General features: G+C 39.2%; 1 protein-coding gene and 1 long non-coding RNA gene across 9 annotated transcripts in view; one reads left to right on the top strand and one right to left on the bottom strand.

Moving 5' to 3' along the window:
- LOC118538370 (uncharacterized) overlaps positions 1 to 27,892 on the bottom strand; it is a 64,930-nt gene that overhangs the window by 18,218 nt on the left and 18,820 nt on the right. For all 5 annotated transcript variants that reach the window (XR_013446617.1, XR_013446618.1, XR_004918583.2 and 2 more), the window contains one exon: positions 1,016 to 1,085. This is a non-coding gene — a long non-coding RNA (uncharacterized LOC118538370). The remainder of the gene's footprint in view (positions 1 to 1,015; positions 1,086 to 27,892) is intronic.
- The window catches only part of IDO2 (indoleamine 2,3-dioxygenase 2), a 56,921-nt gene continuing 38,415 nt past the window's right edge, over positions 9,387 to 27,892 (top strand). For 2 of the 4 annotated variants that reach the window (XM_036096269.2, XM_036096268.2), the window contains exons 1-2: positions 9,387 to 9,678; positions 27,232 to 27,327. In XM_036096269.2, the coding sequence (XP_035952162.1) occupies positions 9,580 to 9,678; positions 27,232 to 27,327 (195 nt within the window). In that variant the 5' untranslated portion in view covers positions 9,387 to 9,579. Of the gene's footprint in view, positions 9,679 to 19,036; positions 19,081 to 20,316; positions 20,407 to 27,231; positions 27,328 to 27,892 lie in introns of all 4 variants that reach the window. The other 2 variants (XM_078069586.1, XM_036096271.2) reach the window with 2 other exon arrangements.

Here is a 27,892-nt window from a genome sequence, read left to right as displayed (position 1 = left end):
GGTTTTATGATGGGTCAAAAATACCCCAAAGAGAAGATTTAAGTCAGATGGTTGATAAAACTGGGAAATCTTACACCTTCATAGCAGAAAGTAAAGTTAATAGCTTGAAAGAGGACACAAATATTTTTTTTATTTATTTATTCATTTATTTATTCATAATTGCCACAACTTAGAAGCAAGCAAGATGTCCTTCAGTAGGTGAATGCAAAAAGAAACTGAGGTACACTCTAGCAATGTAATATTATTCAGCATCTTATTTTTTTTAAAGATTTATTTATTTATTTTGGAGAGAAAGAGAGAGCACAGTTGGGGGAGGAGCAGAGGGAGAGGGAGAGAAAGAATCTCAAGCAGACTCCCCACTGAGTGTGGAGTCCAATGCGGGGCTCAAACCCACCACCCTGAGATTATGACCTAAGTCAAAATCACAGGTTGGATGCTTAACTGACTGAACCACCCAGGTACTCCTTATTCAGCATTTTAAAGAAATGAGTGATCAAGCAAAAAAAAAAAAAAAGAGGAGGAACCTACCATGCATATTAGTAAGTAAAAAAAGTCAATTTGAAAAGGCTACATACTGTATGATTCCAACTATATGACATTCTGGAAAAGGCAAAAGCATGGAGACAGTAAAAGAATAAGTGATTTTCAGGGATTAGGGAAGAGGGAGAGATGAATAAGCAAAACAGGATTTTTAGCACAGTGAAATTATTCTGTGTGACACTACAATGGTGGATACATATCATTATACATTTGCTAAAACCCATAGAATGAACAACACCAGGAGTGAACCCTAATGTAAATTATGGACTTTGGATGATAGTGATGTGTCAATGCAGGTTCATTGACTTTAACAAGCGTACCACTGTGGGTGTGGAAAGCTGTGCTTGTGGGGGCAGAAGATTAATGGGAATTCCCTGTACTTTCTTCTCCATTTTGTTATGAATTTAAAACTGCTCTAAAAAAGTAAAGTCCATTAAAAAGAAAACTACTGTGTGAGCTTAAATAATTCACTTACCTTCTCTGGTCTGTTTGTACACATCTAAAAGATCAGATTTCCAACCCTCTGATTCAATCATATATGTGACCTGCAAATTCATCCATGAAAAAAAATTAAATGGCAGGCTAGGTCAATCTAATGGAAATTTTAAACAACATAAAGTCAACATGTGTTCAATATTAGAATAGCACTGATATTTCTTCTAGATTACAAAGATAATGATTTTGATGTAATAAATATTTTTATATATTTGTATATTTTACAAGTTTACAAAATCAATGGCATTCTTTCCTATCAATAACCCTGCCAGTAAATCAGAACAGGAACTCTTTTTATTTTTTGCTGATTTTCAAAAATGTTGGCGGCAGAATGAATGAGGAAAGGGCAATACCAGAATAACCTGATCTTTTGGAAGAGAGTGTCTTTTGAAGAATATGCGTACCCTCCAATTTTCCAAGGATGAGCAAAGCCTTGTGAACTCTGAGAAGAGCTCCAGTGATCGTGCTCATACAAGCACCTCCCACATATCCGTTTCTATTTGAGAACTGCTATTTTAGGCCATTGCCCAAACCCAGACTGAAGGATTAACTTGTAGGGAAGTGCCTCTCAACTCTATTCCCATAGATTTTTAAAATTCTCTTTTTGAACATATCAGTTTTGCTCTTATAGAGTGATTATGGCACTCTCTTTCTGTGTGTATGTGTGTGTGTATTATTTCAGCTGCTAATTTACCAGTTCTCTATAGATAGAATCCATGGGGCTTTTTCATTCTTACATCATAGCACTTAGCAATGCATTTTAAATATTGGCTGCTAAGAGAAGAAATATATAAATGCTGTATTGACTCAAGCATAATTTCATTAATGGAGTTAAATCTTACCCCACAAGCATCAGAATTTCTACCCTAATTACTCATCTGTTCAATAACTATTTAATAATAGGCAAACATGTTTTGCTAGTCCCTAAGCTAAATAGTAGAGATGGAAAGATTAAGGACACTAACCTTACTTCAAGGAGCTCACTAGTGGGGAAAGGGACAAATAAATTAATTCAGAACAATAGGATGGAAGCTATACAAATACAAACAGAGAGTGTGAGAGCAGAGAGGTATAGTCCCTAACCCAGACTAGTGGGCAACAGAGAGAGAATGGGCAAAACAGGGAAGGGGAGGTGGTACTGAAAAGAGTTTTGGTAAGAATAGACTTTCTTTGATAAGGTAATATATGAGATGAGTTTTAAAGGGCAATTAATATATATGCAAGTAAAAGGAAGGTTAAAAATTTCAGAAAGAGAGAAGAGTGTACAAAGAACAGTGGCATAAGCATGGTCTGTCTGAGGAAGTACACATAGTTCAGCATGGCTGAAGCATAAAAAAATAAGGCTGATGTGTTGGTGAAATTAAACTATGATCAGCTTCAAGGGTCCTGCAATGAAGTAGTTTCAATTTATCTTGAAAACCAAGGGAAAGATTTTAAGCAGAGAAATGACATTATTATATTTGCATATTTGAATAATATTGAAATGAAAGGCTGCCCATCATAGATAAACAAATATTTAAATGACTGTGGTAGTAGTTGAAAAGAAATATTGTACGCGTGGGATAAAATGGGGGGTCACAATAAAGACAGGGAGATGAGTTTGGAGGTTATAAAAGTAATTTAAGGCTCAAAATGGGAAAGAATTATGGGATTAGATCTGAGGCAGAGAGATCAGTTAGGGATTATGATATAATATTCCAATAGTAAATAGCAAGAAATCAGAAACAATGGCAGCAGGATTAACAATAAAGGGAAATATGAGCAGTATTAAGGCAACAGGACCAGCAAGACTGATGTTCTCTCGGATATAATGGAAATGACTTCCAGGTTTCTAGCTGGTCACCTGTGGTTACAGAAGTACCAGGGCCAGGTTCAAGGACATTCAACCTCTACAGTCACAAAGGGTCTTGCATACAGAAAGGCTTAATGTTTGGCTTAATATTCTACTGTCAGTGTCTTGAAATTCTGAATAATTTTGAATAAGGGTCCTTACCTTTTCATTCTCCATTGGCCCCTCACATTATATTGCTGGTTCTGAGGGATACCATTCACCAAGACATGGAATAGATGAGGCAGATGAGTTTTGTTATTATGAAAGAATAAATTGATAAGTACAGCTTGGACCTGTCATTAGTTAGTGGGTTCTCTGCTTAAGACCTTGAGCTAGTCGCTGGAGGTTTTAAAAGCCTTTGCCCCTGCCTTCATGAAAGTTATCTAGGATATGTTCTATGTGTTAAGATTTTCATATGAACTTCTATAGAACAGTCAAGTGAAGACATCTAGTAGACGGCAGAAGAGATCCAACTAGAAACAAAATGTTGAGAATCATCAGTCTAGAGATGATAGCCAAAGTCTTTGAATGGATGAAGTCACCAATGGAGAGGGGACAAAGTGAGGAGAGGGAAGCTGGAATCTGAACTATGGAGATCACCAATAGTAAATTGTAACCAGAATTAACAGGAGAGAATAACCAAAGCAGGGAAGCCCTGCCCCTATGGTTAGTAGTGGTGAGTTTATTTTATTTTATTTTTATTTATTTTTAATTTTTTCCTTCCACCTCCCCTAGGAGTGGTGATTTTATTTTATTTATTTATTTTGTTTTTGTTTTTGTTTTTTCCCAAGTTGATGTAATTTTGTCTTGTTCTCTTTTACTGCTTACTCCTGCCCTCATCTATATGCAGATCTCCCTTTTCTTCTTTCGGTTTCTATTAGATTTTTATAATATCAATGGAGTGTTTTTCCCCTTTGAAACGGAGAACGGCTGCCTTGAATCTTTTCTTTAGACCTTGCATCGACAATAAATTTCAACATGGAGACCCAGAGTTTGGTTTTTCTGTTTCTTCAGAAAGTCTTCCTATCCTAGTGAAACGCACATGTCACTTGGCAGCAGTGGGCATGTGACTGAAATCAGACACTGAAGACACTGCTAGTGCCTGCTGAGCAGAGATCTCCAGGTGAAGATAGGCAGAGATTTTCACTTCTCCTATTTTGGAGCTTCCCAATGTCCCACCCACTCCTGGTTCTTTAACCCCCTTCTGCATTCTTCTTTTCCTTCCCCAAGCTCAGGACACATCACTGGGTGCCCCTCTTCTTGGGAGAGACACCTATGTTTTGTGCTTAGTGTAAACAGTCTTGGTCCTCACCTACCCAACTGCCCTGGAACCCTGTTCATGTGTGTTGGGCCAGGCAAGGAGGTCAGCAGAAGCCACAGGATGCAACCACCAGTACCCTCACAGGAACAGGCTTTCTCTTCCCAGCCCGACCTCCACAGATTACAGGCCGTATCTCATACTCCTCAGCAACTTCTCTTTCATGGTTTTAATCATAATGATCTCAAGTAGTTCTCTTTTCTCAAACATCACATGAGACTCTCAGAAAATATGAAATTAAGAACTAATTACTGGCACTGGAAATCATGAAGGATAGCCACCCATGTAAACAGCTCTATGTGATGTATTCATCCTGAACAGATGGGCTTTGTTAGAACAAAACATCCCTATCATTCAGCCCATCCTTGAACATTCACTGAGAAAGGATAAAAGGAGCACATACTTTGTTGGAAACTTCAGTTCACAGCCCACAAGGTTAAAAGATCACATAAAGAAAATAGATTATTACACAAACTGCTTAAACAAAACTTTGCTGATACCAAAATAAAAAATAAAAATCACTATCCTTAACAAATGCACATTGAAAGAGTGGAAAATTATTAAGTTCCAAAGAATATTTTCAGCATACAACAAAGAGGGGAAAACTACTGAGTCTTCATAATCCGAGTGTGACACTATAAACGTAGAAGATAAAAAACAAATATGACTCAGGTGTCTACCCTTCCGTCACCCGCCCCTCCTCCATCTTTGTGCCGAGCCCCTTTCTGTCCATTCTCCCTGCTGCTTGCCCAGGTCTCTGTCCTTCACCTTCCGAGCGTGCTCTCCTACCGTCACCCCCTCTGCACCCCCACCCCACGTACACACGGACCCGTCACCTGCTCTGCACCCCCTCCCCCACATGCACACTGACCCGTCACGCCCTCTTCGCCCCCTCACCCACGTGCACACCGACCCGTCACCCCCTCCCGTGCCCTCCCCTGCGTGCACCAGGAGGGGTGATTTTAAAGTCAGATTGTCTATGCTCCAGTCCTGAATCCACCACTTAACAAAAAATATGACCTTAGGCTTTTACTGAAGTTTTACAAGCTTCAGTTTCTTCAACTGAATTATGGGAATAATAGGACCTAAGTCACAGGGCTGTGTGAGGGTTAAATGAGATAATTCATGAAAGAAGACTTGTCACAAGAAAAATCGGTGAGTATTAACTACTATTTTTTTCTTATTATTTTTAAGTACAATCAAACCAGAAGGAACAGATGTCCTAGCAAATGTCAAGAAGAGAAGAGAGTTAAAAAAGGCGGGGGGCGGGGAAGAGAAGAAGAAAAGGCATAATGCCAGATTTCTGCATGGTTCATCAGAGAGGAATGAAAAGTCCCATTGAATTTACAAACAAAGAAGGGATTAATGAACTGTGCAGGAATAGTCCCAGGGTACCAGCACTGTTTGGGTTGATTGTTTGTGACAAGTCAGATGAACTTTATCAGTTTGAAACTGAGACTAAGTATATCTGAAATTGCCACCATGAAACATATAAATGATAGCTTGGGGAGACTGGGTGGCTCAGTCGGTTAAACCTCCGCTATTGATATCAGCTCAGGTCATGATCTCAGGGTCGTGAGATTGAGCCCCACATCAAGCTCATGCTCAGCACAGAGTCTGTTTGTCCCTCTCCCTCTGAACCTCCCCCTGCTCGTGGTCTCTCTCGCACTTAAATAAATAAAAATAAATAAATAAATAAATAAATAAATAAATAAAATCTTCAAAAAAATAAACATATAAATGATATCTTAAAAATTTCAATTGTGAATGTTTTCCTTTTCTGAATACTCCTCGTTCCATTTCCAAAAGGCCCTAATACCCAGAAAGACAAAGAACCCTTGTTGCACACTGATACTACTATAATTGGTGGGAAAGCTAATTATAGAACCCAAGGCTCTGAAATTCCAAACCTTTCTCTTAGGAGAGGAAGTTCCTGTGCACAATTATGTTTCACCGACTTCCTCTTAGTAAATAAGAAAGATGCCAGGCAGAGCTTCATGGAGTGTGTGGCCACTATGTTCCTTAGGGCAGGGTAAGTCTCTGGGGCGGGGCCAGTACAAACTTGTACCTGGCATCAAGAATCTGGTTCTAAAAATATGGGGTCCACCATGAGACTCTGAGAGACGACTCATTTAACAAACACTTCTTGAGCACCAGACACTGGACACATGCTGCTAAAGGAAGATGCAAAGTTGGGTATGAATTCTTCAATAAGCTTACAATCTAAACAGAAAAGATGAGATGAATGTGTTAGTAACTGTCAAACCAGGAAGAACTTGAATGGGACATGAAAAAGTCCAAAGTGATTGTAGAATTTTGCACAGCTAGAAAGATGATAAGGGGTCAGGCAATGGACATTATTGAATGCCAGATCAAGAAAACTTGAACTTTATTTAATTTCCAGTGAGGGGCTCTTTATTTTTTTAAGATTTATTTATTTATTTGAGAGAGAAAGCATGGTGGGAGGGGCAGAGGGAGAGGGAGAGAGAATCTCAGGCAGACTCCACACTGAGTGCAGAGTCCCATGTGGTGCTCGATCTCATAACCCTGACCCTGAGATCAAAACCTGAGCTGAAACCAAGAGTCAGATGTTTAACCGACTGCACCACCCAGGCACCCCACAGTAAGGAGCACTTGAAAGATTTTCAGGTAGGACCTGAGATGTTCACTGACCCACAAGTACCATAAGATCTAAACCTGGGGAGCCAGAAAGTTCAAGACTGAATATTCAGAGTTGGGAATGTGGGCATATAGAATTGATGGCCAAGATCAGATGGAAATACATAAGCATAATGAAGTAGAGAATAGTTGTAATAACACTACAAATATGTACATGTTCAGAGCCAAAATAAAAAAAAAAAAGGAATCAGGGATTGAAATAGAAAAGAATATAATCAGAATTTTTATAGGAAAGAAAACCAGAGAAACATATTAAAAAAGGATTTCCAGAAAGAGATGAAAAGAGCATGAGAAAAATAGCATTTATTGTTTTCTGATAAGTGCTTCACTTAATGGTTTCTCATTTATTTATCCCAAAATGCCTCTGGGATAAATGTTACTATTTCCTGCAGAAGTGGACAAAGAGGCTCAGAACTTTAAGCCACCTGTTCAAAAGCCTCATAGCAGACAGGTGATAGAAATTCACAATCCTACTCAGCAGGTAGGCCCGGCTGAGTTAACAGTGAGAAATTCCGGACTGAGAGGCAGCAAGTCAGAACTCCAGTCCAATTCTTATGTGCACTCCCAGGATGACATTTGATAAGTCATTTCACTCCCATAAATTTCAAGCTTCTCATATGTGTAGTGAGGGTGTTGAACTAGATCATGTACTCTATAATGTTCCTTTTTAGTTCTGATATTTTATGAGTCTATGCTTTTACAGCATTACAGTAAATTCTGGAGAGGGTGCAGAGGGAATGGATGCAAAATAACATGACTAGCATCAACAAAAATAACTGGGACTTCTTTTCATCCAAAAATGAAGGCGAGAACAAGATGATTAAATATATAAAGTTTGAGAAATTGCATTTAGAAGGCATAGGAAACAATATCTTAAGACTGGTTGGATATTGGGTTGAGGGAAAGTAGATAACTGAAAATGGCTCCCAGGTGTTTGATGAACCATAAATCAATTAGGCTGCTTTTGACATACAACTTTTAAAGTTGAACCTTCCATGGGAACTGTTCAAGAATGATCAGAGAACGTCCTGCTTTTAGCATTTTTTAAAAAGATGTTATTTATTTATTTATTTGAGAGTGAGAGAGCACGTGTGATGGGTAGGGGGAGGAGCAGAGGGGGAGGGAGAGAGTGGAGGAAAGAATCTCAAGGAGATTTCACACTGGAACTGGACTTGGGGTTCAATTCCACCACTCTGAGATCAAGACCTGAGCAGAAACCAAGAGTCCCACACTCAACCCTGAGGCACGCAAGCACACCTTAGCTTTTCTATTTATCTTAGAGAAAGGGAGGAAAGGGAAGTTCTGTTTAGATAAATTAGCTTCCAAATAAATCTGTTTATGGGAGAGGGGGCCACCTGGGTGCTTCAGTTGGTAAGTGTCTGACTTTGGCTCAGGTCATGATCTCTGGGTGTTGGGTGTTGGGATGGAGCCCAGGTAGGTCTTCCTGCCTGGTGGGGAGTCTGCTGGTCCCTCTCCCTTTCCTTCTGCTCCTCCCCCAACTTGTGTGCATGTGCTCTCTCTCTCTCTTTCTCTCTCTCTCTCAAAAAATAAATAAAATCTTTTAAAAAAAGCATATCAAATAAATTTGTTTACAACTTTATGACCCAAGTTCAGGGTCCATTCGGCAAAAGGCAGAATCTTCAGAATTTCCATAGTGCAGATCTATGGCCTGGAACTCATAACTGGGTTATGGGTTCCATAGTTAAGTGAATTCAAACTGTGATAGCACTTTTAACAGACAGCCTGGTATCCTGATCTGGTGAACACAGCAATGGCTTGGAAGTCAAGATGTCTCAGCTCTAGTCCTCCCTCTGCCAATAATTAGTGGAGTGACAATAGACAGAGTTATTCACATGTGTGTGCCCCAGTTACTAATCTGTAAAATCAGTAAAATTAGTAGGTACTTCATAGGTAAAGTCACCTATCTTAGTGGTAGGTTCTTAAAAGATGGTGGGTAAAGGTAGAGGGTTAAATCAAATCATCTGTTCAGGCTCTTAACTTTGTTAACATCCACTACCTCATTCGTTAAACTTAAAAATATGTATGTCTCCTTGTTGTGAGTAAAGATTTTGAAAAATGATTAAATATTATTTCTTAAAGAAAATCAAAGCAATTGTATTTTAGAGTATGTTGTTCAGTGTGTTAGAGTATGTTGTTGTTCAGAACCCTTTGAGGTTCTGACATGCATTTAGAGTCTTCCTCTCCTTGCCAGTCAACACCAACCACTGGAATATCTGTCTAAATGTAACTAACTTCCAGTTTTAATAGTTTACTCCTTTGGGATAAAGACCCAGTGTGTCAAAAGTCATTGTGGACCAGGTTACTGTCAGGGTATTTGGGATCAGCCATGACCAAAATTCTAGTTCATTTTTCCTTTTCTAAAGGAGAACATATTTGTGTCTGGATTTAAAACCAATCTTCTTTTACTATACCTGTGTGAAAAAAAAAAAAAGGAGAAATTTGTTTTCTGCTGTGGTTTTACGTGTTTGTTTTAATCAGCAGTTTCTTATTGTTTACTCAGCCTTGTGTCAGAGAAAGTTCATGGCAGTCAGAATTCAACCTCAGACCAAGGTCCTTCTCTGTTGCTGAGGCACTGCGGAATTAACTTCAGCGGGAAGATGCTATTCTGAAGCTCCTTTACGCTGGATCTTTGATATATTTGGGGTAGTGGGAGCTCAGGAACTCAGGCTTTAGTGTAGATACTTCAAACAAAATTATGGAGCCTCCAAGTCAGAATTTGAAGACAACACCATTATTATCTTTAGGAAGATTTCACATTTCTGAAGATTATGGCTTTCTTCTTCCACATCCTCTGGTAAGTATAGAACCTTGGACCAGGGCAGAATAAGTTTCTCGAGATGCTGATTTGTTCCTTCTTTTGTCTGCTTAATTTATGCGGTCGTCAGGGGACAGGTGATCTAAATACCTGTGTAATCATGAACAAAAGAAAAGTGACAGCACCGCACAGCTCAAACGGAATGTTTTAAGGCCAGCTGTTTTTAATAGATTGTCATCCACTCAGTCCAGTAAACTTGTGAGCAAATCTGTAGTTACCAAGGAAAAGACAGAACTTATAGATCAATTAAGGGAGCAAATCAGTTTATCTTGGCTTGCTAGTGGGAGAAGAAAAAGAACACTGGAGGCTGTGGGTACTTTGGGCTTTGGTGGGAGGAATCAGATATTCACAGACATTGCTGAGAAGAGGAAGTAACCCTGGAGAACTAGCAATACCTGTTTCCTAATTGTACTGAAGGCACAACCTGTAATGCAATTGTTTCATCACTTAACCTTTAACGTACTGTTCATTCTCTGAAAGGGGTCCAAAGCCTAGAATGTTAAGACCGTAAGAGTGCTTAGAAACCATCGGTCCCAACTTCCTGCTTTTTATATTTGAGCTAGCTGAAGTTCAAAGGAAGTGACTTGCTAAAGTCATATTAGTGTCGAAAGCAGAACTAGTACTCAGGGCTCTTAACATCTTTTTTTTTCTACTACATCATAGATAAGGGCCAAAATTACTTGGTTGAGAATCTAGGGGTCCAATACTGCAGTTATTACAATAACTTACTAGATCCAATTTCCCCACCCCATAAGCCTAATTTGTCATTTAACTGTGATTAAATAATGTCTAGAATTCAATGAGCTTTTATTGAAAACCCCCTCTAATGCTTATTTACTTTCAATTGTTATTTGAGGAATACAGATGAAGATATCATCTATTCATCGGTCCCAAAAGCTGTTTGTAGAGCTGTTAGTTGAGAGAACAAGCCACAGATCTGCAAGTAACTTGAACATTAGAAGTAATAACTTCAGGGAGTTATGGAGAGTAGAGTTGTAGCCCAGAGTACAGATTGTATTCTCTGACTGCCACTATGGTGACCAAGAATTTGCTTTTGCCAGGGACTGAAGGGATTCCCAAGATGTGGGTCTTTCAGGGCTAAAGCAGGAAAGTCCTGGGCAAACCAGAATGTGTCAGTCACCCTGACTTGCACTTACTAACTCTTGTAACCCTGTGTGAATCACAAGCATTGCCTGACCCTGTTTTCACATGGAGTGGATAGAGATCTAGTGCCATTCCCACTGGATTCCTGTGGAATGAAACATTTTAATAAATCCAGTGAAAAACTAGAAGCAATTCTCCTGACCTTCAGTCCAATGCTCATTACAAACTCCATTGTGTGTGTAAAACTTGATTCAGGAATATTCCCATCATCCCTCGTTCACAAGGAAGAAAAGGCTAACACACTCTTACTGAGATTAAATATATACACTAAGCAGAGGAAAAATAATCTTATAAAGTATGTAACTTTATAACACCACAATGACTCAGATCCCCTCTGTGTTTCCTTTTTGATAAATAAGAAAACTAGATGAGAAAGAATAACAGGTATTAAGTGCTTGTGATGTCCAGAGCCAGATCATGTCTGTCTCGTGATTTGATTAATGGATAACCCCTTAGAAGAAATTTCCATTTCTGACTTCATATAAAAAAATTCCCTGGCAAACCGGGCCTCCTTTAGAGTAGTCATATGTCAGATTTCTGAAAATGTGATTCTGTGTTTCAGTTTTAGTTTCCTTTGATTTGTGTGAAAATTTTAAACATCTCTATTTCTGGGAAGAGGTGAGAGGAGGAAGTTTTAATCAGAAGCTGCCCCAGGTTGCTCCATCCATGAGGAGGGATTTTGTCACCAGTGGTACCAGGCAACAGATGTGTTGAAACTGATCACAAATTAGGAAATGTCTGTCACTGACTTTGCTAAGGCCACAAAGAGGTTTTGCTTTCCTTTAGTTTAAAGGGAAGTGATGGGAGAGCTGTTCTGTCATGTCAACTAGCCCAAAGATATTCTTTCAGCAAGCTTAGATGCTTACTATGAGTATTTCCCTCGAAGTCTCTCTGAAGAAAACAGTCAAGCTAATGAATAAGCAAATATTGCGGCTTTGGGGGAGGGGGCTGGCTTCATTTTAAATACTCTACCCAACTGTTTCTATCCACTCTCAAATATTTCCAGGGGCTAATGTTTCAGTGTGGAAAATGTGTCTCTGTCAGACTCCTGTCCATAAATACGCCACAAAAATCCTTTGCCAGGTCATGTGTCCTGTGCCTGTGTATGAGTGTTTGGGTGGAGGGAGGTGGGAAGTAATTTTTCTTCAGACATAAAGAATACAAGGAAATCAATTTGGCAGGAAAGGAGGGGCCTACGGTAGATTATAGCCGTAGATTAGATTGGTACGGAACAGAGATCTCCAGTGTCAGGCTCAGGAATTTGGATCTCACATCTGGCATAACCCAACTGGCGTTTGAATATTTTCCCAGCAGAATGTTAAGTGCAGGGTGGGTTAGAGCAGCAGTCCCTGGACTGCACACCAAAATCACTGATGCCACAGCCCCACCCCAGCAGTTAATTCGGAATCTCTAGCTTAAGTGGCTCGGTGCTTGGAAGCTACAGAATGCATTGGGGACAGTGCCAGGTCCAGGTGAGAGATGAAGGTCTACACTTGAGAGGCTGGCTATAGAAGTAAAGGTGTAATGGCTACAAGAAGCACTGAGTAGAGCTCGGAAGTAATTCAAATACAAAACCAAAGGATGCTTCTATGAACATAAACTTCTTGTCAACTATTTATTTTGATCTACCATTCTTACAAGGGCAGGAAAAACGCTTGATTCCTTCCTTCCTTCCTTTCTTTTTCTTTTAAACAGTTCTGAACTAAAGAGTTAGCTCCCAGGCATCATCCAGAAGTGACTCATAAATGAAGAAGAAGTGATGGAATTAGAATCACTCTCTCTCCAAATGTACCAAATGTAAAGCATAGCTGCCACAAAAAAGGCCACTGATAGCCACCCTTCACTTTTCACTCCTGCTCCAAGGACCTCTTGAGAGCGGGCTGTTTTCAGGCACTGTGGTGGGTGCTGGTGGCGTGTGAGAGAAATCCAGTCCTGCTCCTACAGTTCTGGTCTGCTGGGGGTGCTTCTCTAACGGGGAGGACAGGATGGTCAGTGGAATCACAGAGTATGTGACAAGATTGCCATTAGGGGAAACCTCCTAATCAGAGAAAAGCTTTGCTGAACCTGGCCTGAAAGAAGGGCAGCACTGGGCAAGGGAGAAGACAAGGAATTCGGAGCTGAGGTCAGTTGTGAATCAGGTGTTGTCCCTGCATTCTAATCCTCTTTGGAATTTGGGCTGGGCTTTCCCTCAGAGGAGGGAAAAGATGTGATCGGACCAGCTCTTGTTAAACAGGTTCTGAAGAGGGGTGGTGGGGAGGCACTTCTGAAAGGCAAAGTCTGGAAGGTGGCAGGTATTGGAGAAGCAGTGACAGCCTGGAGGTAAAGGCACCGGCAGGAATGGAAAGGAGGCAGGAGCATGAGGTCTCCCATCTGGAATGGCTGGGAGGGTGCTTTCTGTCAAAAGGATTCTAGTGCTGAAGGGGAATTTAGCTGAAGGAGGTGGACTATAATGCTAAAGGGTCTACAGGATGACCTGTAGGCAATGGTAGAAGGGGCTAAAGCTGTTGGGGACAAGAGAAGCTTTAAGGGCGGAAGTCAGAATTGGAAGTTCAGAGGTGAACCTGGTGCACACCAGAAGTGATGGGGAAAGCTTCCTGGAGAAGACAGAACTTGAGCAAGTTTGCAAGGTTAATTGGTAGGTTTGGATAGACAGAGGGGACTCCCTGACATGGTCATCTTACCTAGACATAGTTTTAATGTTCTTGCTATTGGTTTGTCATACTTTACTTTTCTTCTGGATTGTTTTGGTAGCATTACTTACTATTTATTTGGGGTTTTTTCTTAGTTTAATTTTGATCAAAATATTTACTAAACATATGTGCAAAAAAAAAAAAAGGAATATCACCATCTTATCAAACCCAGTGAAATAAGGGATGGAGGAAAGAATTGTCAATGGTGGCTCAGAACCAGACACGACACATCTCCTAATAGAAGTGCACATTCCTCACTGCCTATGAACTATTCTTGCCAAAAGTCCTAATGAGGTTGGCAGTGCTTCTGATGGCTCAGCGTTCTCAAAGATGATCTTTGTCCAGGGCTCAGAAGTTCTCACTGTTTGGCAATAAACCCCTAACTGGTCCTCCAGCAAAAACAACAACAACAAAACACACACACACACACACACACACACACACACAGGAAACAAACTGAGGGTTGCTGGAGGGGGGATGGGTGGGGAGATGGGTAACTGGGTGATGGGCATTAAGGAGGGCACTTGATGGAATGAGCACTGGGTGTTATACACACCTGATGAGTCACTGAACTCTATATCTGAAACTAATGACATACTATACATTGGCTAATTGAATTTAAATAAAAATTTTTTTAAAAAAAAGGAAAAGGGAAATTGTATGTGTGCCATGGAGCAGGAGCAGAGGACTGGTGCCAATAGTCATGGCGATGTTGGGAACTTTATTCTTTTTTTTTTTTGAAACTTTTTTTTTTCATTTAAATTTTAGGTAATTAACATACAGTGCAATATTGGTTTCTGAAGTAGAATTCAGTGATTCATCACTTACATATGACACCCTGTGCTCATCATAACAAGTGTTCTCCTTAATCCCCATCACCCATCTAACCCATCCCTCACCCACCTCCCTCCATCACCCCTCAGTTTGTTCTCTATCAATAAGAGTCTCTTAGGCTTGTTTCCTACTCTCCTTTTTTTCTTTTCCCCCTTACCTTTGTTCATCTGTTTTCTTTCTTAAATTCCACATATGAATGAAATTATATGGTATTTGTCTTTCTCTGACTGACCTATTTCATTTAGCATAATACAATCTAGCTCCCTCCATGTCATTGCAAATGGTAAGATTTCATTTTTTTTTGATGGATGAGTAATACTCCATTGTGTGTATATATATATATACACACACCACATCTTCTTTATCCATTCATGAGTCAATGACATTTGGGCTCTCTCCATAGTTTGTCTCTTGTTGACAATACTGCTAAAAACATCTGGGTGCTTCCCATTCCGTAGGCTTCCTTTTGGTTTTGTTGTTTCCTTCACTGTGATGAAGTCCCAATAGTTTATTGAACTTTATTCTTTATAGTAATCAAATAACTATTTGGGGAAAATAGATACATATATTGTCCTGTGGAAATTCACAACCCTTGGTGGAAGCAGTGGACTCCAGATGCTTAGAAGGAGGAGTAGAAGAATCGCCTCAGTACTATTTTGTAGCATTGAAGGCTGTAGTTTTCAGACAGAAGTTGTAGGAAGGAAATATTCAAATATTTCCCTGAGAAATTACTGCCACCTCCCCTAGTTTCCAGGGCAAGCCTGATTATGTTGAAGGGGGATTTGAGGCAGTGATGGTAATATAGTAGAGAGAGAGAGACAAAGAGATCAGATTATGTAATAGTTAAAGTAGGTCAATAAGGAAAAATGTGTTTGGGGCTATGGAGGTTGGATGGGGTATGGATTTCTGTGCCAAAATTAAGGAACCAAGAAAGGGGGGCGCCTGGGTGGCTCAGTCAGTTAAGCTTCTGCTTTCGCCTCAGGTCATGATCTGGAGTCCAGGGATCAGCCCCGCCTCAGGCTCCCTGCTCAGCGCGCGTCTGCTTCTCCCTCTGCTCCTACTCCACACCCATGCTCTCTCTCTCACTCTCTCTCTCACTCTCTCTCTCTCAAATAAATAAAATCTTAAAAAAAAAAAAAATGAAGGAACCAAGAAAGGTAAGTAGAGCCAAAGGGGAAACCGGCAGACAGAGATAAGGAATTAGAAGCAGGGATAGCCAAGACGGTCCTCTGGAAACTGGAGGATAGCCAAGACGGTCCTCGGTCTTCTGGAAACTGGAGTTTTAAACAATATGCCACTTAGAGTTTTCTGGTGCAGGATATCTCAGCTGCAGAGAAACATGCGACAACACGGGGAGCCCAGCAGACGGATGCTAAGAAAGAATGAAAAAAAATAGGAAAATACAAATATGCTCCTTTCATTCAGAATGAGGCTCAGGGCATTTGTTAGTTTCCCAGGACTGCTGTGACAAAACTACCACCGTTTTGGTGGCTTAAAACAACAGAAATGTATTCTCACAGAGTGCTGGAGAGCAAGTCTGAGGTCATGGTGTGGGCCAGACTAGTTTCCCTCCAGAGGCTCTACCGGAGAATCCCTACTGGCCTCTCCTTTCTTCCCATGGCTCCACTCTGCATCCATCTTCACGTGGCCTTCTTTTTGTCTTCTTCCTCCTATATCTTCTAAGGACACTTGTCCTTGGAGCCACCTTAATCCAAGATGATCTCATCTTGCAATCATTAACTAAACCACACCTTTTTTCAGATAAGGTCACGTTCACAGTTTCCAAGTGGCTCTATCTTTCTTTCTTTCTCTTTCTCTTTCTCTTCTTTCTTTCTTTGTTTCTTCCTTCCTTTTTTCCTTCCTTTCTTCCTTTCTTCCTTCCTTCCTCCCTTCCTTCTTTTCTTCCTTTCTGGGTGGAGGCATACATTCAATCCACCATGGGGAGTGAGATGAAAAGATAAAGCATTAGAGGTAGAGAGGGGCCTGAGCAACCAGAACTACGATTGTCCTAAGACCTGACCACACACGCATGGGACAGTGAAGACGATGAAAAGCAGAGTGCAAGATATCAAATGGTCAATAAGCCAAGGGACAGGTAAATATCATTGACCAGTTTTGTCAGCATAATGTTAGCTCATGTTCACCAAATGACCTCGATATTCTGAAGAAAAGTCACATCCTCTGCTGTAAAATTGTACCTTTAAGGTCAGAGGAAAGCTGGAATATGATAAAACATCATATGGGCAGTAATTATGTGACCACGGTTACATGGGAAAGAAGTGTCTTGTGCAGAAATTTAAAAGGATATGCTAGAACCATGTTGCTGAAACGGTGGCCTTTGCAGTAGGAAGAGGGAAGAGGAGCAAAGACATATTCTTGAAAGCACATAAGTACCAAGAAATTTGACTGTGTTTTTATTCTCTGACTGGAAATAAAAACAAAAATTTCATGTTGTGATGATAATTTGCAATTGAAAGATGTTTCCATAAAATCAGATTTTAGTTTCTTTCTTCGTTTTTTTTTCCAGCTGAAGTCTTTGGATCTTTGGGAAATTATTCTCTGCAGTCCATGATGTTTCTTCTTTTAAAACAATTCTAGTTAAGAAACAGTGGATAATTGATAATGACAAATTCTGATTAATGGCATAGGCAAGCTCTATACTAGTCGTATTGATTTGAGTTTGAATTCTAGCTGAAACTCTTAACCAGTATTAAAACTAACAAGTTGTATTTAGTCTCTTTGAACCTGATTTTTTCTATGTGAGGATAACACTTCATGGGTATGCTGCAAGGATGAAAGTAAGAAATCAGTAAAGGTTAGATATTACTGATCTGTAAAGCCCCTTATAATTCTGACACTCTGGTTTGGGTCTAGAACTCAATTCTGGGCCAGATCAGACCCTGGGGCTTACTGACAACAGGGTAAGTTAGGACAATACAGCCCAGAATTTCTAAATCATGACCAATTTGAAATAGAATATTTGATCCCATTTCATACCATAGTTATGCCAATATTTATCAAACTATGCTTCTTAATTTGCTTTTGAAACATAGTTACCATGAATATCTCCCAACTAATTTTTTTTTTTTTTTAAGATTTTATTTATTTATTTGACAGAGAGAGACACAGCGAGAGAGGGAACACAAGCAGGGTGAGAGGGAGAGGGAGAAGCAGGCCTCCCGCGGAGCAGGGAGCCCGATGTGGGGCTCGATCCCAGGATCCCGGGATCATGACCTGAGCCGAAAGCAGATACTTAACGACTGAGCCACCCAGCCGCCCCTCTCCCAACTACTTTTAATAATCTTATGGCTTTATTATTGATTAAATTCTTTCAAATACATATAATCTCAGATTAATAAATCCCATAAATTGACAATCCACTGTTTGATATTTTGATCACATTTCTTTTTACTGTTTATTTACTATTAATCTTTAGAAATTGGGAGACTACTGAAGTATGATGGCTTATCATTAGACACAATGAATGATTTTATGGAAAAATGTTCTAAATGTGGCTATTTTATTACAAAATTAATAAAAGCATATTAAATAAATATTGGAAAAATTTAAAAATATATAAAACATTATTCATAGCTCCACCACAGAATCAAAATACCTTTGGTGTTTGAGGGCAATTTACCTAAGGGTGTGTATGTTTGGGTATGTGATTGTGTGTGTGTGTGTGTGTGTGTGTGTGTGTGTTTGCAAAGTTGTAAGGTTGTAATCCTGTTGTATATCCAAACCTGCGCTCTGCATGTTTAACCCGATGCTATAAAATAAACATTTGCCTAAAATTAATCAGTCTTAATAACATAATTTTAATGCTTTCATCAAATCCCATTTGCATGATATAACACTGCAATTTAAATGGCATTGGACTGGGGCGCCTGGGTAACTCAGTGGGTTAAGCATCTTTTTTCGGCTCAGGTCATGATCCCAGGGTCCTGGGATTGAGCCCCACATAGGGCTCCCTACTCGGCGGGGAGCCTGCTTCTCCCTCTCCCTCTGCTGCTCCCCCTGCTTGTGCTCTCTCTCTCTCAAATAAGTAAATAAATAAATAAATTCTTAAAAAAATAAAAATAAATAAATGGCATTGGACATTTGGGTTAGTTTCAATTTCTTCTCATAAATAAAACTGATACATAAAACTTGTGTGTCTGTTCCACCCTTGATGTTTTAATTCAAACCAAACCATTTACACAAAAATTCCATTACTTGTTCCTGAAAATATCTTTTCATCACTAACTAATTTTGGGGGCAGCTGTTTAGAACTCTTCTGATCCTACTTTCTAACCGCCAACCATTTGCTCTCTCTCTAGTGTCAAATTAATGACCTTATCTGGATTTACTATTCTCTCTCTCTTTTTTTTTTTTTACTGGCGTTTTATTCACTGTTTCAACTTAGTATTTTTTCTCTATTTTCTACATTTAAGGGCACGTAGGTAGATGCGGGACTTGATGCCAGGACCCTGGGATCATGACCTGAGCCGAAGGCAGATGCTTAACCGACTGAGCCACCCAGGTGCCCCAGGATTATCCTTTTCTATTCATAAATAACAGTAGTGTTATTCTTTCAAGGACTATCCTGAAGTTGTTATCTTCATAAGATTCATTAGATGCTGTCTCATTTTTTTCTATGCTCCACACAGAAAATAAATATGTCCTGAGACCTCTTGAGACTAGAGAAATTTTAGTAAGTTTTTAACTTCATTTTCTATTTTTTTCTATGCTTATTGATTCATTTAAGTTTCCTACTTCTAGACAAAAAAAAAAAAGATCTTTTAGTGTTCGAAATGGCGATTCAATTCATTCCTGTATTTCATTAAGAGTTGAGTTTTTCTTATTTCCTATTATAACCCCTTTATAATATATAATAGTAGTAATTACTATTTAGTAAATGCTCACTTGGTACTCTGCCTGTGTTGACCTTAACTACATTTTTCTCACCTGAGCCTCACAATAATCTTCACTAGTCACAAATGATTCATTTGAGAATGAGTGGATTCAGCTTTATCTCTGAAATGTATTTCCTAGCTATCCACCCTCGTGTAATCCATCATTATTTTCCCTTGGGCTATTGCCTTCTACCTTGTCTCATTTCCACTTTTGCCCAGCTATACAACACATTGCACAGCAGTCAGAGTGATTTTTTAAGAGGAAAATCCAGCCTCCTCACTCCGATCTTTAAAATTATCTTCCTACTCTTTAGAACAAAACCAAATGTTTTGGTGTAGCCTACAAGGTCCCTCATGCTGCTTACCTATCTCTTAAGCCATCCGGTAATTTCTTTCACCTCACTTGACTTTGCTGCAATGTCAGATTGCTGCTTTCCATTGACACAAAATCTTTTATTTCATTTATAGCCATCTGCTTCAAATTCTAATCTGTCTGATAGTTTAAATTTTGATTCTTACAATATTCATATTGTCATCCAGCTTTGCTGATATTTCCCTGGTTTATTTTTACTCAAACTTTTATTTTTAAACTTTCCGTGTTATTTTCTTAACCAGAAGTTTTAGTTAACTTAACCTAAGTGCTAATCTAAAAGAGTTTATTATTCCTATAAGATAGATCCTTTTAGAAGTCTACTCTATTTTATATTATAAATGTATTGAGAAAAATTATCCATAATAAAGCAAAAGGGTGGCTGTGCGTTCATTTAATACCATCCTGGAGCCCTAACAGTCTCACCTGAGAATTACTTATTCATCTAAGGATTGTCCCTTTGTTTGATATGCTACTTACTATTGATTATGGCCCAATCTATAAGGTTACATATTAACTTGATTGTTGTACAAGAAGCTACAATTAATTTCTGTTGAGTAGAAGATATACCCCTAAAGTTATGGACATTAACTGGATCATTGTTATTATTAAGCCTAATAATTGGATTTCAACATTCTTTTTTTAAAACTCTGTGAATACCCAGTTTAACAAGTGCTTTTGAACCAACTTTACCATCCTGCTGATTTCCTCATTAAGGAACCAAATGTATTTTGGACATACATTCTCTATTTGTGTGAGTAATTTTTTTAACTTTTTGAAAATTATACTTTGATAGATGTGTAAGTCTAGCAAAAGAATAACATAAAATAGGAAATTGGTTTTTATAAAGGAAAGAAGGCCAAATATTTCATTATCTATGTCCATCCTAGTCCTGGATCTTCCAGTTATTGGAATGAGAGTAAGAGAAACACACAAAATTTCAATTTCCTATCCAGTTACACCCATCTTCTATCCCCCTATGTCCACCGTTCTCCCTGTGTTTACTCTGAGGCGGTATTAACTGCACTGAACCCTGAGTCAGAGGAGGTTGTGTAATCCCAGGAAAGCAGAAAGCCATCCAACATCTCTGAGCTCTATTTCAAGATGGAAATGAGATAATATGTTCTCTTGTTTTATGATTTTATTTATTTAAGAGAGACAGAGAGAGAGCGAGAGAGAGCACAAGCGGGGAAGAGAGGGAGAAGCAGGCTTCCCATGGAGCAGGGAGCCTGATGCAGGGGCTCGATCCCAGGACTCTGGGATCATGACCTGAGCCGAAGGCAGACACTTAACGGACTGAGCCACCCAGGCGCCCTGAGATAATATGTTCTAACCCATAACATGTACAACGCAAATGTAGATGGATTACAGATGTAAGCATCAACAATTAAACTAGAAATAGCCTAAAAGAAATACGGTTGGGATGAGAAGAACTTTCTAAGCATAACGTAAAAACCCAATGGCATAAATGAAAATACTGGTCCATTTGACTACCCTGTTGTGAATGTCTGTTTCACACACCTGCACAAAATGCAATGATCAAAGCATATGAAAAGATATTCAAACTCGTTAATAACCATGGAATTGTAAATGTATACAATAGTATGATAGCATGTACAGTTTCTGGAAAACTACATAAGAAACTTGCAAGTGTTGTCATTACTAGATGGGAGGATGAGAATTAGGGTACTTTTACTTTCCACCTTATAAACTTTGTGCTTTTGGACTTTTACCATAAACATTGATTGCATTATTTTTAATCATCATTTCCAAAAGAGGTATATTTCTTGGGAGGTTAATAAGTTTATTAAATATTAAAATAATTATAGGGCACCTGGGTGGCTCGGTCGGTTAAGCATCTGCCTTCAGCTCAGGTCATGATCCCAGGGTCCTGGGATCGAGCCCCGAATTAGTCTTCCTGCTCAGCGAGGAGATTGCTTCTCCCTCTCCCTCTCCATCTGTGTGCTCACTCTCTCTCTCTCTCTCAAATAAATAAGTAAATCTTTTAAAAAAATAATTATAGAATTTTAATACAATAATATAATACATATCCTATCTTAAAAAGCATATCAGGGGCACCTGGGTGGCTTAGTTGTTAAGCCTCTGCCTTCGGCTCAGGTCATGTTCCCAGGGTCCTGGGATCGAGCCCCTCATCTGGCTCCCTGCTCGGCGCAAAGCCTGCTTCTCCTTCTCCCACTCCCCTTGCTTGTGTTCCCTCTCTCGCTATCTCTCTCTCTGTCAAATAAATAAATAAAATCTTAAAAAAAAAAACCATATAATGTATTATTTGTTTCTGGTGATGGGTATTAAAGAGGGCACGTATTGAATGGAGCACTGGGTGTTATATGCAAACAATGAATCATGGAACACTACATCAAAAACTAATGATGTAATGTATGGTGATTAACATAACATAATAAAATAAAATTTTTAAAAAAAGCATAACAAAATGAAAAAAAGTTTGGTAAAGCTAAGCTGGTACTCCCATTATATATCACATACTATAATTACAATTATAAATTTATGTAATTTTTCTGTTAGAAAATCAAGAAGCAGTTTTCAACCTTTCCATGTGAAGAATCTTTAATCCAGCAAATCCACTTTCAGAAATTTGTTCTAATAATAAGAAAATATCCAAAATTATATGTATAAGGATGACCGTTTCAGATTTCTTAATAGTGAAAAATTAAAAACAATTAGTAATATTCATTAATAGAATACTGGAATACCATACAAGTTTTAAAACAGATGTGCTAGATATGTGTGAACTGACAGAAAAAGGTGCTATTTCATGAAAAACTCATCAGCTAATCCTGTCTCCTACCTTGTAATTAAAAAAAAAAAGTCTGACAAAAAATAATTAACAATTCAATACTTTTTTCTGTCTCTAGAGGAAAAGCTAAAAAGAAATGCTACATTCTTAATAGATTATGAAATATCTTTAAAATCCTTTCTCCCCTTCTTGATCATTTTCAAGGTCCCCACATCAGCGGTTTTCAAACTTTGGAGTACATCAGCTTTACCTGCAAGGTTTGCTAAAACACACACTGCTGGGCCCCACCCCAGAGTCTCTGATTCAGTAGGCTTGGGGTGGGGCCTGAGAATGTGCATTTCTAACAAGTTCCCAGGCTGTTGGACTAGGGACCACACTTTGAGAGCCCAGATGATTGCAAAAGCTCATGGTTTTCTTGTGTTTGTGGGTGTTATACAGAAACTCAAACATTAGAACTTTTGATTTTTTTTCTTTTTTTCTAATTTTTATCGAAATTCTATTTAGTTAACATAAAGTGCAATATTGGTTTCAGGAGTAGAATTCAGTGATTCATCACTTACTATGACAGTGCTCATCACATCAGGTGCCCTCCTTGATACTCATCACCGGGCAGCCCCTCCCCCACCCACCTCCCTCCATCACCCCTTGGTTTGTTCTATGTTTTTAAGAGTCTCTTATGGTTTGTTTCCCTCTTTTTAAAGAAAGGAGAGGAAAAAACAGGAGGAAGGCAGAGATTCCTCTAGGAATCTAAGGGAAAAGAAAAAGGAAATACTCCACTGCAGCCTAGCTGAAGGCAAAAGGTAGTATGTAAGGATTTCCATGCAGGTGAGGAAAGCAGAAATCCAGGATGCCTTCATTTAATTTTCAGAATAGGATTCCTTGTCTAGGCATCAAAGAAAGAAGGCTGGAGGTGATGATTTGGTTACAACTTTCCTTCTTAAAACCCACTTTATTTTTTTTTATTTATTTTAAAGATTTTATTTATTTATTTGAGAGAGAGAGTAGAGAGAGTGGGGGAGGAGGAGCAGAGGGAGAGGGACAAGTAGACTCTGTACAGAGCGCGGAGCCCCAAGTGGGGCTCAATCCCATGACCCTGAGATCAAGACCTGAGCCAGAATCAAGAGTCAGACATTCAACTGACTGAGTCACCCAGGTGCCCCTTAAAAACCCACTTTAAAAGGACCCTTTTAATATTATGACTCTGCATCTTTGATTTTTCTTTTATGAAGATTATATTCCATTGTCTCTGTAAAATTGTATTCAGTTTTTGTTCATAAAACATATGCATTGGGGCACCTGGGTGGCTCAGTCGGTTAGGCGTCTGCCTTCAGCTCAGGTCATGATCCCAGGGTCCTGGGATCGAACCCTGCATCGGCCTCCTTGCTCCGTGGAGATCCTGCTTCTCCCTCTCCCTCTGCTGCTCCCCATGCTTGTACCCTCTCTCTCTGTCAAATAAGTAAATAAAATCTTTAAAAAAAAAAAAACATATGCATCATACAATTGAGAAACAAGTTGCCAGTTCAGAGTCCGTTTACCATAGACGTCTCTGCCTTTATTCTTGCTAATATTCTCAACTCTGCCACCACTCTGCAAATCCCCAAACTTGTGTCAATGTAATTATCAGCCCTCTTCAATTCTGCACCTACTGCTGAGCACTGCTGGGGAAGATTATACTACCATGCTTATAAACTTTTTCTCCCAGGGAAAAGAGCGGGAGAGCAAGGTAGACTCCTTCCCAGAAGCAGGGGTATTGTGTGAAGAACACCTGAGGATGGGATGCCTGGGTGGCTCAGTCAGTTAAGCGTCTGCCTTTGGCTCAGGTCATGATCCCAGGATCCTGGGATTGAGTCTCAAATCTGGCTCCAGCAGGGAGCCTGCTACTCACTCTGCCTCCCTCTCCCCCTGGTTGTGCTCTCTCTCTCTCTCTCTGACAAATAAATAAGTAAAATCTTAAAGGAAAAAAAAAGGAACACCTGAGGAGGAGAGTGTGATGGAATTTTCTTTCCATGACATCTCAATCTATAGCAAAAATAAAAATAATATGATGCTGGTATAATCTGATTTGTTGTGAAAGCTAGTAGGGGGTTCTCAGTTTGTCCTGAACTGATTCAGTTTTAAAGATAAAAAAGAGAGGATTAAATAAAGTCTAATTTTCAGAGATTGTGGATTGAATGTTAGATTCACCCAGGTTATGAATTAATTAGGAGTTTGAACCCAATTTTGTCTCAGATTCTGACAGAGGACCACCTCCAACAAGTGATTCATAGGTAACTTATAGTTCCATACCTCTCCAAACTTACACTTTTCAAACCGCACTGGGTCTTATATAGCATTATAATATAGGATAATGTACATAATATAAGGCATATTATAGTGTACTGCTGGTATTTTTATGTTTAATTTCCTGTTCCTTCTCCCTTCTATAATTAAACACCAACCCCTTTCTTCAACTCATAGAACCTGATCTTCACTCCCATTTAATGAGAAATTGAGTTCATAAAGAGCAAATTTCCTCAGACTCCAGACTTCCTCCTTCTATCACTTCAAAGCCAGATGCTTCATTTGGCCTCTTACTCCCCTGTTCGCCTTCCTCCGTGACATTCTGCCTGCGGTTACTCCTGTCTGTCCTTTATCTTCAAAGTCTCCTCTTTCAAGACTAAACTGCTCAAGGTTCTCATTTTAAAATTGAGATAGCTCTCAAACCCACATGCCTCCTTGCTAATGCCCAAGACTCTCCTAAAGATAGTAATTTACGCTTTCGGTCTCTATGTTCTCACTTCCTCAACACACTAAAATTTGAACCCTGCTTCCATGACCCTGACCTAAATTTCTATATATAGAAAGACTGATATACATGAGTACCTTAATTTTTTTTTCCAAAGGAGACAATCTTCCTTTAACTTTCTACTGATACACCTGACCTTCTGATGAGTCCCTTCTTTGATGTCTTCTAATGTCTTCTAAAGTATTGATTTCTGTTGGATGATTCTCTTCTGGCCCATTGAACCTCATTTTGATCTGTGTTGCTGGATTCACTTCCTCTGCCTGCTTTGTCACTATTCCCCAGTGTGATGATCTGGGCCTTCTCCTTTCACTTTGGGACTTCTCCTGAATGACTTTATACACTCTTGTGGTTTTAACTACATATGGAGTTTTTAACCACAGTTATGCCTCCCAACTGTGCATTTCTAATACTAATTTTTATCCTGAACTTCAAACTACAAAGGCACTTGCCCGGTATGTGGCCATATCTTGACATTCCACAGACATTTTAGGCTATAAATATTGAAAAATAAATTCACGATTTTTATGCCTTCTCTTTGACATCCCCCTGCATTTCTGTTTCAATCTGTGTTCCAATCGCTACATTCAATAACCTATTTCCTAAACCTGGAAATCATCCTTACGGCCTCTCCTTCTTAACCCAGAGACACAACATTCAGTCGCACAGTTTATACTCTGAAAAAGGAGGCCCAGACCATAGGGATAGATTGGGAGTTGGCAAATTTTTCTGTAAAGGGCCAAATAGTAAATACCTGAAGTTTTGCATACCATACAGTTTTTCTGTCACAACTACCCGAGGCTCTGCTGCTGTATTGTGAAAGCAGCCAATGACAATATGTAAACACACAAGTGTGACTATATTCCAATATAAGTTTATTTACAGCAATAGGTATAGTGTGTCATTTCCTGGGATGGAGTTAGGATTGCTGAAATTCAGCCTATGTTCTACTTGTCTAAACCCTGGGTCCAGCACAGGCAGTGCTATTAGACTAGAAGTCATCTTGCCCTTAGCCCCCACCTCTAAATTTAATCATCTCATCATTTTAATTTTACTTTCCAAATATTTCTCTTTTTTTTAAGATTTATTTATTTATTTGAAAGCAAGAGTGCAAGCAGGGGGAGGGGTAGAGGGAGAGAAACACAAGCAGACTCTGCCTAGCCGAGTGCAGAGCTCAATGCTTAATCTCACCACCCTGAGATCATGACCCTGAGATCAAGACCTGAGAGGAAGTCAGGAGTTGGACACTTAACCAACTGGACCACATAGGTGTCCCTTTCCAAATATTTCTTGAATATTGCCTTTGTAAATTCAATGTCATTGCCTAAATTTAGTTCTCAAATAGTACTTCAAAGCCTTCTTAATCTGACCTTATATCTTCAAGTCTTACAAACAAAATTATCTTTCTAAAATTCAAATCAAACCATGTTACCAACTACATGAAAAGAAAATTCTTATGTACTTTTAAAAGGCACATTTGATCTGATTTTCTGGTCTCATCATCAATCACTTTTTCTCCTGAGCTTATATTCCAATAGCACTGAGTCACCTGTGGTCCCAGGAATCACAGTTATCTCTATATCCACTATGTCTTCTGTTTTACTGCCTTCCCATTTGCAAACTTCCCCCTAGCAAAGTCACTTTCAGACTCTAACACTGGCCCCAATTGTCATGTTTCTACAAATACTTCCCTTTAATTTCCCACAACTGCTGACAGAATTAACAACTTCCTCTTCTTTGCAAGTTCTTAAGCTTATACACATATTACACTGCACTGGGATATATCTGACTACATTTTTTTTCTCCTTACTAAACCACATGCTCCTTAAGCCCAAGGATTGTATTTCAGTCATCTGTGTGTTTGCAATGCTTAGCATAGGGCCCAGCATAGAGTGAATTCTCAATACTTGTTGAACTGAACTGACCTGAATTTTAATTTAAAACTGAAATCTGTAAGCAGCTACTCCCGCAGGCTGCTTCCCCAAGAGGTCTAAAATACTGAGATGTTTCCATTTTGAATGCAGAAAGAACTTCCAGATCATTTTAGGCCTTGGATGGAAATTGCCAACGAACTCCCTCATTTGATTGAGAGTCACCAGCTTCAAGCTCGAGTGAACAAGGTATATATTTTTTATTCTTCTCTTTAAGTTCTTCTTTTGTTCTCTTTAAGTTCTTCTCACCATCCTATTTTCAACCCCACACCACATATCTTTACCAGCATTATGAAAGTGGGTCAGTGGACCCAGGGACACCGATCATTGCCATTGAAATTATCAAGAAAGCTACCTCACCTTTCCTGAAGAGTGGAATGATATTAAATCATATTACACACGCATTTCCCTAAAATTCCCAGAGCCTGCCCAAAACAATTTCTGGAACATATTAAGCACTGAACAAATATTTGTTTACAGAAGGGAGGCTGTCTGGTTAGGAATTATAGGTAAGCTGATGGATAAGCTCTAGCTGGAGAAGGGTAAGCAATGAAATTCTCAGTGTCCTCCTTGCATGTCACATGTTAGTGTTCCTCTCCCTTGATTTTATCATCGGGGTCTCATAGAATAGTTGGGTCAAGAGAATTACTGAGTTATAAAGTCAGGTTGGTAGGTTCTGCAGAAATAATTGGTAAGAGGAGCAATATTTCCAAGAGTGAGTAAGAAAGAGTGAAACTTCTTGGTCCCCAGAGCA

This window comes from Halichoerus grypus, chromosome 3 (genome assembly GCF_964656455.1).
Source record: "Halichoerus grypus chromosome 3, mHalGry1.hap1.1, whole genome shotgun sequence".
Taxonomy (NCBI): Eukaryota; Metazoa; Chordata; class Mammalia; order Carnivora; family Phocidae; genus Halichoerus; species Halichoerus grypus.
This window is presented reverse-complemented; position numbering and strand designations above follow the sequence as displayed.